The 14,815-nt window shown below is 43.6% G+C and overlaps 1 protein-coding gene across 3 annotated transcripts in view; it reads right to left on the bottom strand.

Moving 5' to 3' along the window:
• Positions 1–9,129: 9,129 nt before the first annotated feature.
• The window catches only part of SLC44A2 (solute carrier family 44 member 2 (CTL2 blood group)), a 125,107-nt gene continuing 119,421 nt past the window's right edge, over positions 9,130–14,815 (bottom strand). For 2 of the 3 annotated variants that reach the window (XM_089662634.1, XM_089662635.1), the window contains exons 21-22: positions 13,976–14,060; positions 9,130–13,007 (exon numbers count right to left, since the gene is read on the bottom strand). In XM_089662634.1, the coding sequence (XP_089518760.1) occupies positions 12,886–13,007; positions 13,976–14,060 (207 nt within the window). In that variant the 3' untranslated portion in view covers positions 9,130–12,885. The remainder of the gene's footprint in view (positions 13,008–13,975; positions 14,061–14,815) is intronic. The other variant, XM_089662636.1, reaches the window with a different exon arrangement.

The following is a 14,815-nucleotide window of genomic DNA, read 5'->3' on the forward strand; positions in this document are numbered from 1 at the left end:
GGCTTACCAGAAAGGCGTGACCCCGTTAAGAGTGGTCAACCGCGCTTTGTTAACCACCTCCCGTCCGGCCGTTGTATATAAACGGCCAGACGGTGGCAGTGCAGGGTCGGGTGGCTGTTTATAAACGGCTTCCCCGCCCCCTGCTTGTGCGCACTCCCTGGGAGCGCGCAGCACCGCGATCCGGTGCCCGCTGTGTCCTCCGGACACAGTGGAACACCGATCGTCATACGGGACCTCTGTGCAAGGTACCGAGCATGTGATCACATGCAGAGTAGTAAGCAAGATGTGACTTCTGACATCATTGCTTACTTCGTGTGAAATCTGTGAATGATCACAGAGGTCACATGGTACAAAGCTATTCACAACAGCCTTGTACCCAGTGACAAGCTGTGACCAATCACAGCTCACACAGTAGTTCTCAATGGCTGCAAGAATGCAGCCTGAGAGAAGGAGAAATGATTGCTTTTACAGCCTTTATGGGTGTAAAAGCAATCAGTTTAAAGAGGAAAAAAAATCTTCATCACCCCCCACAAGTAGTACAGTGTCACCATGGTGACACTGTACTGCTAGGGTGACAGTATGTGCAAAAAAAACCATAAATAATAATATAAAAAAAATAAAATAAAAATGTAAAACAAAATGTTTAAAAATTATAATTTTTGGTTATAAACTAATTTGGGTTATTTTTTTTACTAAAAAGATAACAGAATAAATTTTGGCCAAGATTTATGATGAAATATTATTTATTTGCAAAATTTTATAAGAAAAACACTTTTTCAAAATTTTTGGACTTATTCATTTACATAGCAAAAAAAATAAAAATCCCAGTGGTGAATAAATACCACCAAAATAAAGCTTTATCTGTCTCAAAAAATGCTAAAAAATTCATATGAGTACAGTGTTGCATTACCGCGCAATTGTAATTCAAAGTGTGATAGGACTGAAAGCTGAAAATTGGAGTGGACAGGAAGGGGGTAAAAGTGTCTGGACTTGAAGTGGTTAAACAACCCAGAAAGCCAGTCACTTGAATCCTCCTCCAGATCACCAAAAGAGCAGATAAAGATCTTCCAAACAATGGACCCTAATTAGGGTAGCTAAACCACTCAGGATGAGGATTGGACTCCTAGTGCGAAACATGGAAAAAAAAGGTGTAAAACCATAATCACAACATTTACTTAAAGTATGATTGCACTCACATGTAAGCAAACATCACTAGGCATTGATTGGCAAAAAAATCCAAACTTGCCAGTTTCCAAAATGGCCACCGGCCATTCGTGCATACACAGTAGCGTGTGTACGTGGCTCCGCTCTATGCGTTTCGTCACAGGTAAAGTCATCAGGCGCGTGGTTGACTACTCTTAACAGGGGGTCACGCCTTTCTGGTAAGCCTTCTGTATGAGTGGTTGGTGACACAACAACTGTCACATTTGGCTGGCAGTGAGTCACGTGACAAGGCTACACAAGAAACCAGCACAACCTTGTCTATAGGCAGCAGTGACGTCACAGGGGCCAGTGTGGTTTACGATGAGAGTGAAGATAAACAGCACAGGCGCAGTATTACTAGTATGCTGTATAATCTCTAATTTACTGTGCTGTCAGAGTAATACCTTTACAGTTTGGCAACTAAATATCAACTGCAAGTTAAACGGCGCTTAAAGGGCATAGTCCATCTTTTGGAAAAATGTGACAAATGCACTAATAATGATAAAATACTAAATCTTGCATTGCTTTCTCTTAGCCCCTGGTCTGTATAGTGGGGTAGACCCTCTGTTATTTATGATTTGGAGAAATAAATAAATTAGCTACAAGGGTGGTGATGTCATCACCCTGCTGCTGACTGCAAGTCCCTCTGCTGCAGTGGCAGTTGGCAATTGAAGTCTTCCTATTCACAGATTCCTGTGAATAGATGAGGTTGCCCTGCTGACAAAGCCCCTAATTTCAAAAACAAAGAGAATGCTGCATGGAGAAGCATTAAGAAATTTAAGCCAAGTACAGTGGTGGGAGCGCTCCTATACAACATTTTATATGGCATTGTATAATATACACCAGTACATACGGCAGCGTGCAGTAGAGCGGTGGGAGTACTTCTGTACACCAGTACATACGGCAGCGTGCAGTAGAGCGGTGGGAGTACTTCTGTACACCAGTACATACGGCAGCGTGCAGTAGAGCGGTGGGAGTACTTCTGTACACCAGTACATACGGCAGCGTGCAGTAGAGAGGTTGGAGTACTTCTATACACCAGTACATACGGCAGTGTGCAGTAGAGCGGTGGGAGTACTTCTATACATCAGTACATACGGCAGTGTGCAGTAGAGCGGTGGGAGTACTTCTGTACACCAGTACATACGGCAGTGTGCAGTAGAGAGGTGGGAGTACTTCTGTACACCAGTACATACAGCAGCGTGCAGTAGAGAGGTTGGAGTACTTCTATACACCAGTACATACGGCAGTGTGCAGTAGAGCGGTGGGAGTACTTCTATACATCAGTACATACAGCAGCGTGCAGTAGAGAGGTTGGAGTACTTCTATACACCAGTACATACGGCAGCGTGCAGTAGAGCGATGGGAGTACTTCTATACATCAGTACATACGGCAGTGTGCAGTAGAGAGGTGGGAGTACTTCTATACACCAGTACATACGGCAGCGTGCAGTAGAGAGGTGGGAGTACTTCTGTACACCAGTACATACGGCAGTGTGCAGTAGAGAGGTGGGAGTACTTCTATGCACCAGTACATACGGCAGTGTGCAGTAGAGTGGTGGGAGTACTTCTATACACCAGTACATACGGCAGTGTGCAGTAGAGTGGTGGGAGTACTTCTATGCACCAGTACATACGGCAGCATGCAGTAGGGCGGTGGGAGTACTTCTATGCACCAGTACATACGGCAGTGTGCAGTAGAGCGGTGGGAGTACTTCTATACACCAGTACATACGGCAGTGTGCAGTAGAGCGGTGGGAGTACTTCTGTACACCTGTACATACGGCAGTGTGCAGTAGAGCGGTGGGAGTACTTCTGTACACCGGTACATATGACAGTGTGCAGTAGAGCGGTGGGAGTACTTCTGTACACCGGTACATACGGCAGTGTGCAGTAGAGCGGTGGGAGTACTTCTGTACACCGGTACATACGGCAGTGTGCAGTAGAGCGGTGGGAGTACTTCTGTACACCAGTACATACGGCAGTGTGCAGTAGAGCGGTGGGAGTACTTCTATACACCGGTACATACGGCAGTGTGCAGTAGAGCGGTGGGAGTACTTCTGTACACCGGTACATACGGCAGTGTGCAGTAGAGCGGTGGGAGTACTTCTATACACCGGTACATACGGCAGTGTGCAGTAGAGCGGTGGGAGTACTTCTATACACCGGTACATACGGCAGTGTGCAGTAGAGAGGTGGGAGTACTTCTATACACCGGTACATACGGCAGTGTGCAGTAGAGAGGTGGGAGTACTTCTATACACCAGTATATATGGCAGTGGACAGTACAGGAGTGGGAATGCTTCTATACCCAAAGATGGCTCTAGACTATTTTGCGCCCAAGGCAAGACCAGCTACTTGTGCCCCCCCCCCCAAAAAAAATGATAATTTAAAATGTTAAAAACTGTAGAAAATATTAAATCAACAAAACATGAAACTGCTAATTTTTTATTAATTTGAAAAAAATAAGTGTCATAAGATGCCACCAGTACCAATATTAAAGACAAAAGCAATGTCACGGATGGAGTGTATTTGTGGCTGGCAGTGGCAGGATGACAGTTGAAGTGGAGGATGATGGATCCATATTCTGACAGATCTAAGGATGGAATTCCCCAGGCAATGGCGGGAGATAAAATGTTGTGGCAGCAGGCAGCCCAGCCCACCCCACACACACATAGACACCAGTATATACACCATTGTACAGTTCAGGGGTGGGAGTGCTCCTATACACCTGCACATACACTATATTGCCAAAGTATTGGTCGGCTGCCTATACAGGCACATGAACTTTAATGGCCCCCCAGTCTTAGTCCGTAGGGTTCAATATTGAGTTGGCCCCGCCCTTTGCAGCTATAACAGCTTCAACTCTTCTGGGAAGGTCATCCACAAGGTTTAGGAGGGTGTCTATGGGAAGGTTGGACCATTCTTCCAGAAATGCAATTGTGAGGTTAGGCACTGATGTCGGACAAGAAGGCCTGGCTCACAGTCTCCACTCTAATTCATCCCAGAGGTGTTCTATCAGGTTGAGGTCAGGACTCTGTGCAGGCCAGTCAAGTTCCTCCACCCCAAACTCGCTCCTCCGTGTCTTTATGGACCTTGCTTTGTGCACTGGTGCGCAGTCACGTTGGCACAGGAAGGGGCCATTCCCAAACTGTTCCCACAAAGTTGGGAGCATGAAATTGTCCAACATGTCTTGGTATGCTGATACCTTAAGAGTTCCCTTCACTGGAACTAAGGGGCCAAGCCCAACCCCTGAAAAATAACCCCACACCATGATCCCCCCTCACCAAACTTTACACAATGCAGTCAGGCAAGTACCGTTCTCCTGGCCGCCGCCAAACCCAGACATGTCCGTAGGATTGCCAGACAGAGAAGCGCGATTCATCACTCCAGAGAACATGTCTCCACTGCTCTAGAGTCCAGTGGTGGCGTGCTTTACACCACTGCATCCAACGCTTTGCATGGTACTTGGTGATGTAAGGCTTGGATGCAGCTGCTCAGCCATGGAAACCCATTCCATGAAGCTCTCTATGCACTGTTGTTGTGTTAATCTGAAGGCCACATGACGTTTTTAGGTCTTTAGCGATTGACTCTGCAGACAGTTGGAGACTTGTACGCATTGTGCACTTCAGCATGTGCTGACCCCACTCTGTCATTTTACGTGGCCTACCACTTGGTGGCTGAGTTGCTGTTGTTCCCAGTTGCTTCCACTTTGTTATAATCCCACTAACAGTTGACCGTGGAATATTTAGTAGTCAGGAAATGTCACAGATGGACTTATTGCACAGGTGACAACCTATCCCGGGACCACGCTTGGAGTCACTGAGCTCCTTAGAGCGACCCATTCTTTCACAAATTTTTATAGAAGCAGTCTGCATGCCTAGGGGATGATTTTCTACACCTGTGGCCATGGAGGGGATTGAAACACCTGAATCGTTATATTGTAATGCGCTGAGCAAACTGTTGGCGCTATATAAATCCTGTATAATAATCCTGTGGGCACCCAACTGTGAAGCCGCAAACTGTCATAGCAGGGTGCCCACACTTAAGATGACAGCACCAGGAACGAGGACACCGCTGGATCCTAGGACAGGTGAGTGGCTGATTTTTTTTTAACTCAGCAGCTACAGTTTCTGTAGCTGCTGATTTTTTTTTTTCTCTCAGATTTGACTGGAGCTCCGCTTTAATTATTTTACATTCACACAGCTCATGGATGCAAACAGTTTGCTGCATTTGGAGGAGGATAGATGCCTCTTCTTGACACATCCACACTCTCTGATCTCCGTCTGCATACAAACTGGCTGATTAGTTTTACACAATGCAGAGGATTAACCCCTTAGGTTCCACAGCGAGCATAACCAGCATGCTTTACTGTATATACAGACTGATTTCACTGTTTAGTAACACGAAGTCCTGCTAGATCACTTCAGGCTGGCCCCTTTTGCAGGTATAGATATGTAAAACATTACAAATAAGTGCCTAAACAATTTAAAATCCAGTAATACATGGGCTCACCCTGCTCTGCACATGCTCAGTTGCGCTCTATTTTTTGGCACTTTGCTGAAAAATGTAGAGGCCAATGTGCCGACAGCCTAAAGATTTACTGCTGGCCAGGGGCTCTGGGCTTCAGCAAAATGGCAGCCTCCAGCCAGGAAAAAAAACAAAAAAAAAACAAAACAAGGAACACCAGGAACAATGCTGGAGGCCATTTACAGCACACACTAATTTTGGTAACATAATTATTAATGTGGAATGTATGTTCCTTGCTAAAGAATATTTTTTAGGAAGTTGTTATGGGTAAAGTTCCACTTTATGAACAATGGTCTAACCACTTGGCATATGACATCCTCCCAGAACGCGCCCTCCCTGCGCGCACACAGGGGTGCACACCCGGCAATCTCCATGATTGCTGTGTCCTTACGGACACAGCTGATCACGTGATTAAGTAAAAGGCCAATCACAGCAGTCTTTTACCACATGATCAGCTGTGTCCAATGACACAACAGATCACGGAGTAAATACAGTTGTCGGTTATCGGCAGCACTTTCCTCACGCTGTCACAGCATGAGGAAAGTACTGCCGATAACCAGCAGCTGGCAGAGGGGTAGGTACTGGTGATCAGTGCCCTGCAGTGCCACCCATCAGTAAGTGCCACCCGTCAGTGTCGCCCATCACTGCTACACATCAGTGCCTCCTCAATGCCCACCAGTGCCACCTCATAAGTGCAGTCTATCAGTACTGCCTATCAGTGCCGCCTCATCAACGCACATCATTGAAGGAGAAAAATGACCTCTTTGCAAAATTTTATAATAGACTCTTCTTTTTTTTCCCTCAAATTTGTTGCTCTTTTTATGTTTATAGTGCAAAAAATAAAAACACCCAGCGGTGATTAAGTACCACCAAAAGAAAGCTCTTTTTGTGTGAAAAAAATTAAAATTTCATATGGGTAGTGTTGCATGAGCGTGCAATTGTCATTCAAAGTGTGACAGCGCTAAAAGCTGAAAATGAGCCTGGGCAGGAAGGGGGTGAAAGTGTCCAGTAGGCAAGTGGTTAAAATCCGCCATTATGCAAGTGCCACTTTTGAAGACCACCAAAAACAGGCATATTTCACCTCATGGCCCACACAGACAAGGGACCCCAGTATGCTTGGTGCCTTTTTTTTAATTCAAAATACAGTGTAATGTCATTGACACCTTGTAGGCCTCATGTCCTCAGTGGCACGGCAGTACACTTCTCCTTTTCAAAAACAGAGCTTTTCCTAAAACGTGCAGAGTGGACTCTCTTTCCCTATCCCAGCATCGCTGAGCCGCTGGAGAGCGTACTCTGTATGTGCTCCGAAAAATGATGCTTTCCAAAGACAATGCTGCCATGATGCTGTGTCCCAGAAGCTATTGGGGACAAACTAAAGCAAACACTATGAGATGTATATCGGAATATACCACTAGAGTACTAGCTTGTGTATATACCCCTTCATTTCCAGACCAGTTTCAGTGCTATGGTAGATTGACTGACAATTACTCTGTCACGCCACATGGTCTACATAAAAAAAAAAATAATTAGATAACATTACATTTGGATACAAATAGAGCTTTTAGTTGTTTTTAATAACCACTGGGTTTCTATTTTTTAAAATAAATAAAAAAAATAAAAACACGTTTTCCTTTATCAGTTATAAAACATATCAAATAAAATTGCCTGGAAAGTATAAACACCTCAAAATGACCCCTTTATGGAAAGTAAATACCCCAAGGTGACTGCAATGTTTTTTTAAAGTATGATGGGGTTAAAACCTGGTGTTTAGTAATGGTGCACTAGATGGGACGCAGCATAAAGTACAGATCATACACATAGGGAAGATGGAAATGAAGTGGTTATCATGCAGGGCAAGGAAGGTGAAGGCATTAATATACTTCGTCCAGGGCCCATCATTCCTATACGATCACTCCTTGAGCGATTACATGCGAGTGGGCGTGATTAACTGCGAGTGTCAGCAGCTTCCAATTGCTTTCAATGCTGCCCACTGGGGTTCCCACACGTAGTCACTGAGTGTGTATGCACCCTTAATCGCCCCCCACCACCACCACCCACCAGGAACTGGCTACTGCCCATCTCCCTAGAATCTTTTAATTCATGAATGTCTCTTTAGGAAGTTGAGGGCTCTCATATATTAAAGGAGAAGTTCACATTTGTATCTATATAAAAAGTTTTTGCAAAACAGTCATCTATATAAAACTATTTTAGTTCACCTTTTGTCAAAAAATAATGAACATTTTTTGCAGGTTAAAAAAAAAAAAAAAAAAAAAAAAAAAGTTAATTTATGTTTTTTTGTTTTGGGAGGATGGAAAGCACTGCACCAGCGATCAGCAGATCTCTGGTGCCATGCAGCACTCCTGCAGACCTGTCAGTGTATCTGTGTGCTCGTACGTCGTATGGGCAAGCAGATACACTGATAGGAAGAATCAATGAACTACCACAGTGCTCAACAGCATTGTAGTAGTTCATTGAGAACTACTAACCGACAGCTGTACAGGCTGTCAGAACTTGTAGCTTTCCCATTCACAGAATACTGTGAAATGAGTAATGCGGCTGGGCAAGCAGAGCTCCACACAGCCACCTATTTTTTTTTTTTCAAAATTGTGATAGCTAGCAGGGGAAGAAGATGCTCCACTACCTGTAAAAACAGGGGAGCGGGGGCCGGTACTTTCGTAACATGTTACACATTGCCCTGAATATGGGTGTAACATGTTACGAAAGATGAACTTATCCTTTAATTGTGATAGCCAGCAGGGGAAGAAGATCCCGCACTAGCTGTCAAAAAAGGGGAGCGGGGGCCGGTCGTTTCGGAACAGGTTACATATAACCCTGGATATCGGTGTAACATGTTATGAAAGATTAACTTATCCTTTAACACCTGAGTGATCATAAGGCACAGAGCCACTCAGATTGGCTCTGTGCCTTTTGCCTGAGATCTGCACTAATGACTGCTCAATCCCAGGTTTTGTATGCGTGTTGGGGGCATGCACAAGATTTAAACAGAACACCATTTTTAAATTGACCCTGCGAAACACATTTTAAAAACTTTATGGCAGTAGTGAAGTGGTTAAACTCTTCAATGATTTTGTTTTTCCCATATAACGGGAGGGAGATTACATTAAGAATTGATGCCTCTCGCCACATTTTCTTCTTGAAGTTGTGGAGGTTGTAAAGTATTTTGTGGATATTACATTATTTGAACATATCTTTTAAGAGCCCTTGTGTAATATCTAGAAAAATATACTAATTATTCCAGGCAGGCAGCCAACATCTTTATTTAAAAAGGTAATCATATTCCTGATCTCCTATGACACAAAACATCTAAAAGTGCATTTTCTGTTAACTATGTAACCTTGTAACTGTACAAATATACAAAAAAGGTACAACAAGCCATTTAAAAAAAAACAACTTTTTATTGTTTGAACGTATAACCATACATTTTAGAGGGCGAATTTGTACAAACTGCAAGGATGCCATTACATTTGGTATCCGTTAACATTGCGGACTGTAACAGATTTGTATATACATACAAAAACCACACGCTTCTCATGCAATTATTTATATATAAAAACAAGAACATTTAATATGGACAATCCAGTTAAAGTTACATATAAATATATCTTTGAACTGAGCACTTGGTGGGTGGCCAAGCTATGGGGGGGCCTTAGAGCCAGGGAGTTAGTATAAAAGATGGCTGCCATTGCACTGCATCATGGGAGGCCAGTTTAGCACTACAGGTGGATACAAGGTACATGACCAAGTCAGTTTATACATCCACAACACTATGGGGTTGATTTACTAAAACTAGAGTGCAAAATCTGGTGCAGCTATGCTTAGAAACCAATCAGCACTTTTTTTTTTGTCAAAGCTTAATTGAAGAAGCTAAAGTTAGAAGCTGATTGGCTACCAGTCACAGCTGCACCAGATTTTGCACTCTCAAGTTTTGGTAAATCAACCCCTTATTTACCAACAGGCTTTAGTCTCCTTTCACACCGACGGTCCAATCGGACAATCCATAGCTCTCTCTGGAGCGGCAGGTGTCAGTGGACGTGTGTTGATACCTGCCATCAACCGATCTGATCCTGTACACTGAAAAACAGACAGATTGGGATCCGTTCCCCACCCATCCACCAGTCAGATGGAAACAGACTGGCGGTCCATTTCCATCAGACCGCCCCATAGAAAAAACAGTGGGCCGTGTCTGTGTCCGCTCTGCAGCAGCGGAGCAGACACAGACCTGTCATCCACTTGCTCAGTGGGATCAGCAGAGAAATCCCCCTGCTGAGCAAGCGGATCTACGGACTGGTCCGCCGCATCTGAAAGGGGCCTTAGGCTTGCGTCTCTGATGAGTTTTGAATTCCCATAGACTTGCATGGACAAGAAACCCATTAGATATGAAACGCCTGTGGACACAGGACCCAACGCTCCCCATGCCAGAAACAACATATATTTGGTATAGCTCAACAGTAAAACTTGATAGGACACAGTCATTATAATGGGCACACATGGTAACAGATGAGTGAAGCACATATGAGCCCCAATCTATTGCAATTTACACTGCAATAGCACTGAAGGTGTGTATTACAGTACTAAGGCATGCTAAAATGACACGCAGGGGGTTATTTACTAACGATGGAGAGTGCAAAAGAAGGCTCCCTTCTGCATAGAAACCAATCAAGCTTTGGCAATAAAACCTGGAAGCCAATTGAACAAGCTGAGGTTAGAAGCTGATTGGTTTCTATGCAGAAATGAGCCCCACAGTAAACAAACCCCACAGTCTTGCCTGAGAGGCCACCTTAGCACATTTTAACATACCCCAAGTGCTGCTTTAAGCTAGATTAAATCGGGGCCACCAATTTTTTGCATACATACTCCCCCCAGACTCACACTGAAAGCCAAAACGTGTTACTCCCTTTAGGTGTCAGAGATTGTCCTTTACACCCTTAAAACGCAAGAGCATTTGTCAGTCTTTGTTTGTAAAGGCTAGTCTGCGTGTCAACCTTTGTTGGAAGTAAATCTAGCCTTAGACAAAAGGCTTGCATCTAATGTGCATGCTTGTTGCCAGACTTAATGCTAGTTGCCTGGCTGTCCCTGGCTTTGATCCCATCAACGTAGTCCAGTAATGGCAGCCTGTATATTTTTCTAAGAACAGTTTCCTTTATTTCCAGATAATACAAGTATTATCTGGAGAGTTGGTTATAGCTTTGAACAAGCCAATGCCAAGGCTGCTTTAACCCTGCTAAAGCTTGTGTAAAGCTACAGCCATCACTCACCAAGATCTGTGTTTGACATTCCCATGGTTGAGGGGAAAAAAAAAAAAAAAAAAAAAAAAAAAAAAAAAGGTGCTTCTAAAATCAGTGGTTCTCAACCTGTGGGTCGTGACCCCTTTGGGGGTCGAACGCCCCTTTCACAGGGGTCGCCTAAGACCATTGGAAAACACATTTCTGATGTGTAGAAAGCAGCTACTGTGTTGAAAGCAGCTGCTGTGCTGAAAGCAGCTGCTGTGCTGAAAGCAGCAGTATTGGAGGTAAAACGACACTTCATGAATTATAATTACCGGGTAAATAATTTTATGGTTGGGGGTCACCACAACATGAGGAACTGTATTATAGGGTCGCGACATTAGGAAGGTTGAGAACCACTGGCCTAAATGGAAATCCAGGTAAACTACTAAATAAACTGCTGCACTACATTTATATGTAAGGTTTGATATGCCTAAGGATTTGTTATTTTGTTCAGCCAGTCTTAGATTTTATACGAGACACTGAAAGGAAGGTCCTGCAGATTTTGCGATGCACAAAACTGGCTAAATAGAATTACCAATCTTTTGGCAAGTAAACAAAAGATATATTGCTCTAAACTAGCTATGTGCAAACTAAGACTGACAAATACCTGCGTGCTTAGAGATTTTATCGGCCTGACACCCAGAGCAGGGAAACTAAAGTACAACTTACAGGACCTAGAAGTCAGAAAGGCCCTCCAACAAGATATAAAAAAATAGGGACAGTTCAAAAATTCTTGACAAGGCAAGGACTTAATTGTTTTACTTTTTAACCCACCTGTGATTTCAGTGAATTGGCCATAAAAGGACACCTGTACAAGAAGAAATGAGGACAATCATTGCTGACTTCATGCTAAGAATACTAGTTGCTTGGCAATCTCTGGTTCAGCGGTGTCACTGACTTGGAGCAGACACACAGACTACAAATATCAGATCTCCTGATCTGCATACTTGTTCTGAGTCACTGACTAAGCATTGAGGCATTGAGGCCACTGGCCCAGCAGGACAGCCAGGTGACCAGCATTTTCAGAAGAGGTCTGCAGTGACAGCTTTCATGCTCTCTCAGCATAGGTTTCCTTTAAAGCAAATCTTTGGCGATAAAACTCATGAAAACAAGGTAAGAACATGTTCAGGAAAATGGGGGAACTAACCAGTCAAACTCTAGCATTCATTCTCCAACGCCTGGTAGAAAAATGACTGCTGAACTCTGGAGAAAAAAAAAACGATTTAACTTAATGTGATAAGATGGAGGCCTATAGGGTACAGTACATATCTGGCCTGGAATTCAGGGATTGTCAGATGGGTATTGCAAAAAAGGGATCGAACGCTGAAGGTCATTTGTCGGTCTGGTCTTTGTTCTTCTTGTTCAACAATTTCTGCAGGTTGGGGGACATGAAATAGGGTTTTTCAGTCGAGCCATCGTTGCGCTCCAGATCTTCCACTGCGCAGGAGGGAATTGGAACAAGTGAGCAGCGTGGCATAATCAAGTTAGGAAGAAAAAGGAAGGAAAGAGGCTTTGACAGATACAAAGAGCACTAGGTTCAATGCGAACGCAGGTCATGCAAGAGTTAAAACAAGGCACTGGGTGTCTGTAGAATACATATATAATGTATTTTGTATACACATGGAGCAAGGTAAACAGAGATTAACCCTTAATTTCCAAGAGGTTTCAGAAGACCTCCGACATATATAAGGCCACAGTCCGTTGCACACCAATGGGTGTGGGGCCATCTCAAAGTGCCCTGTTCTCAAATCACAGCTCTCTCTGCCAGGTACAGCAGAGGGATTAGTAGTCAAAGAAAATATAGACGTTACTGGAACCCGTTTAGTTTCAGTAATGAAGGGCAAGCCTGGTCACCCTTGACCCATCAGCTTTGGCTTTCGCTGGGTTTTAGTAGTTCTGCATCTTTTTTGAGCAGAATGTGGCTGAGTTCCGGGGACATGTAGTATGGCCGCTCCAGGGAGCCATCGTTCCTCTCCAAGTCTTCACCTTGTTGTGTGTAGCCCCATCATCAAGTATTGGAAGAATAGAGAAACAGAAAAAAAAAAAAAGAAAAAAAGGGAAGGGTAGCAGACAAGGTGGAGTGGAGAATAAAGCGGAGTGATGAATCATGCGAACAGGTTAATGAGGTGCAGGAAATGGGGAGAAGAGCGGTTGAAGGAGAGTGGGGCAGTGTCAAACAAGACCAGCAATATGAGGGTTACAAGGTTCAGAGCAAACCAGTTAAAGGGTGCAAGGCAAGTCAGGAAAGAAAAGGGCATGGCAGGAGACAGAGAGAGAAGAAAAAGTAAGGTGGGCCAGTGAGAAGGTGGGCCAGTGAGAAGGTGGACATCAAGCAGGGTGAAGGACAATAACGAAAGAGTCAATGGGGGGTGTAGGCACAGCAGGAAAGGTAGGGTATACCAAGCAGGATTTTGGGATTAGATAAAAGTGGAAAAAAAATGGAAGAAAGAAAACATGATTAGTACAGGATAGGATAAAGACCTCTCACTCAGAGACAACCCATTCCTTCAATTAGGCCTCTCCATGTAGCACTTAATGAAATCTAGGTGGTAGATCCTCTTGTGTATGTATGTACGTACAGTATGTAGAGTCCTGCATGTGTACAGGTAACTACACATACAGTATATCCATTGAGACTCACTCAACAGAAGACATGTATCCACTCTTGTGTGCTGTACACCCCCTGTGACCGAAGGTTATCAACAGCCAAGAGGCCCAGAACCAAAAAGGACTGAAGCCATCCAAACAGGTGCCAATATCATATCTCTGCTGGAGGGCCCATTCCAAGGTCAACATGGAAGAGTCAGTAACTTGGGGCAGGGCTGTCAATGGAGTTCACCCAATTAAAAGTGGTGGACAGAAATTGTTAGACTGCAAGCTTATAGGGCTCCATCGCCCACATCCACCCCTTATATAGGTTTTAAAAAAAGAATTGCACAGACCAAAATACTTACAGAAACACAAGAAGAGCGTGTCCACACACATGCCGTACACACTGAAGAAACCATGTGCGATCAGATAAGAGCCAATAATCACTGTCTGTAGTGAGAGGAGAGTCTCATTAGCAGCCAGAAATGACACGTAAAAGGTTTAAATATTTAAAAATAATTTATGACTTCCATCTTCAATTTCTACCCAAGGAATATGATTATTTACAGTCTTGAATCAACCTAGAGCATTTTTCAATAGAAAATAAATATATATATCTCCTAGATTGTAAGCTCGAAAGAGCAGGGCCCTCAATCCCCTCATGTTTTGCATTGTATTGGTATTGTTCTGTCACATGTTCTGTCCCCCTCTGTAATGTACAGCGCTGAGCGAACTATTGGCGCTTTATAAATACTGTATAATAAATTATATATTAAATGTGTATATTCTTTTTGGTAAAGTTTGAACAGAGTATTACAATGAAAGGATGAACCTATATCAGTATTAAAGCTGCAACGCCAGGCAAACCGCTTAATTGTTGATATCAACATATAAGCCCTATTTACCTGCAAAAGGATTAGTATTTCTCCATCATTTCTAAAATTTGCACTAATCTGGTGATCCACTGCAGGTAAACAATACAGCTCCGCCACATTTCTGTCCCTAGAGACAGTAAAAGTACAGCAGCTCACAGTGATGAGAAATCCCCCTGCTCACTCTGATCTCTCCTCCTGTCAGAATGTTCCTTGCCTGTTCATGAGCACTGCTGCACAAAATTAAATGTCTTCTAGTACTACCCCTCCCAGTACAAAATAATATCAAGTTGCATTAAAAAAAGTCAGTAAAGAGCACACCTCCAAATCTGT

Source organism: Staurois parvus, unplaced genomic scaffold, assembly GCF_062004578.1.
Source record: "Staurois parvus isolate SC_StPar_1 unplaced genomic scaffold, SC_StPar_1.0 ptg001506l, whole genome shotgun sequence".
NCBI lineage: Eukaryota > Metazoa > Chordata > Amphibia > Anura > Ranidae > Staurois > Staurois parvus.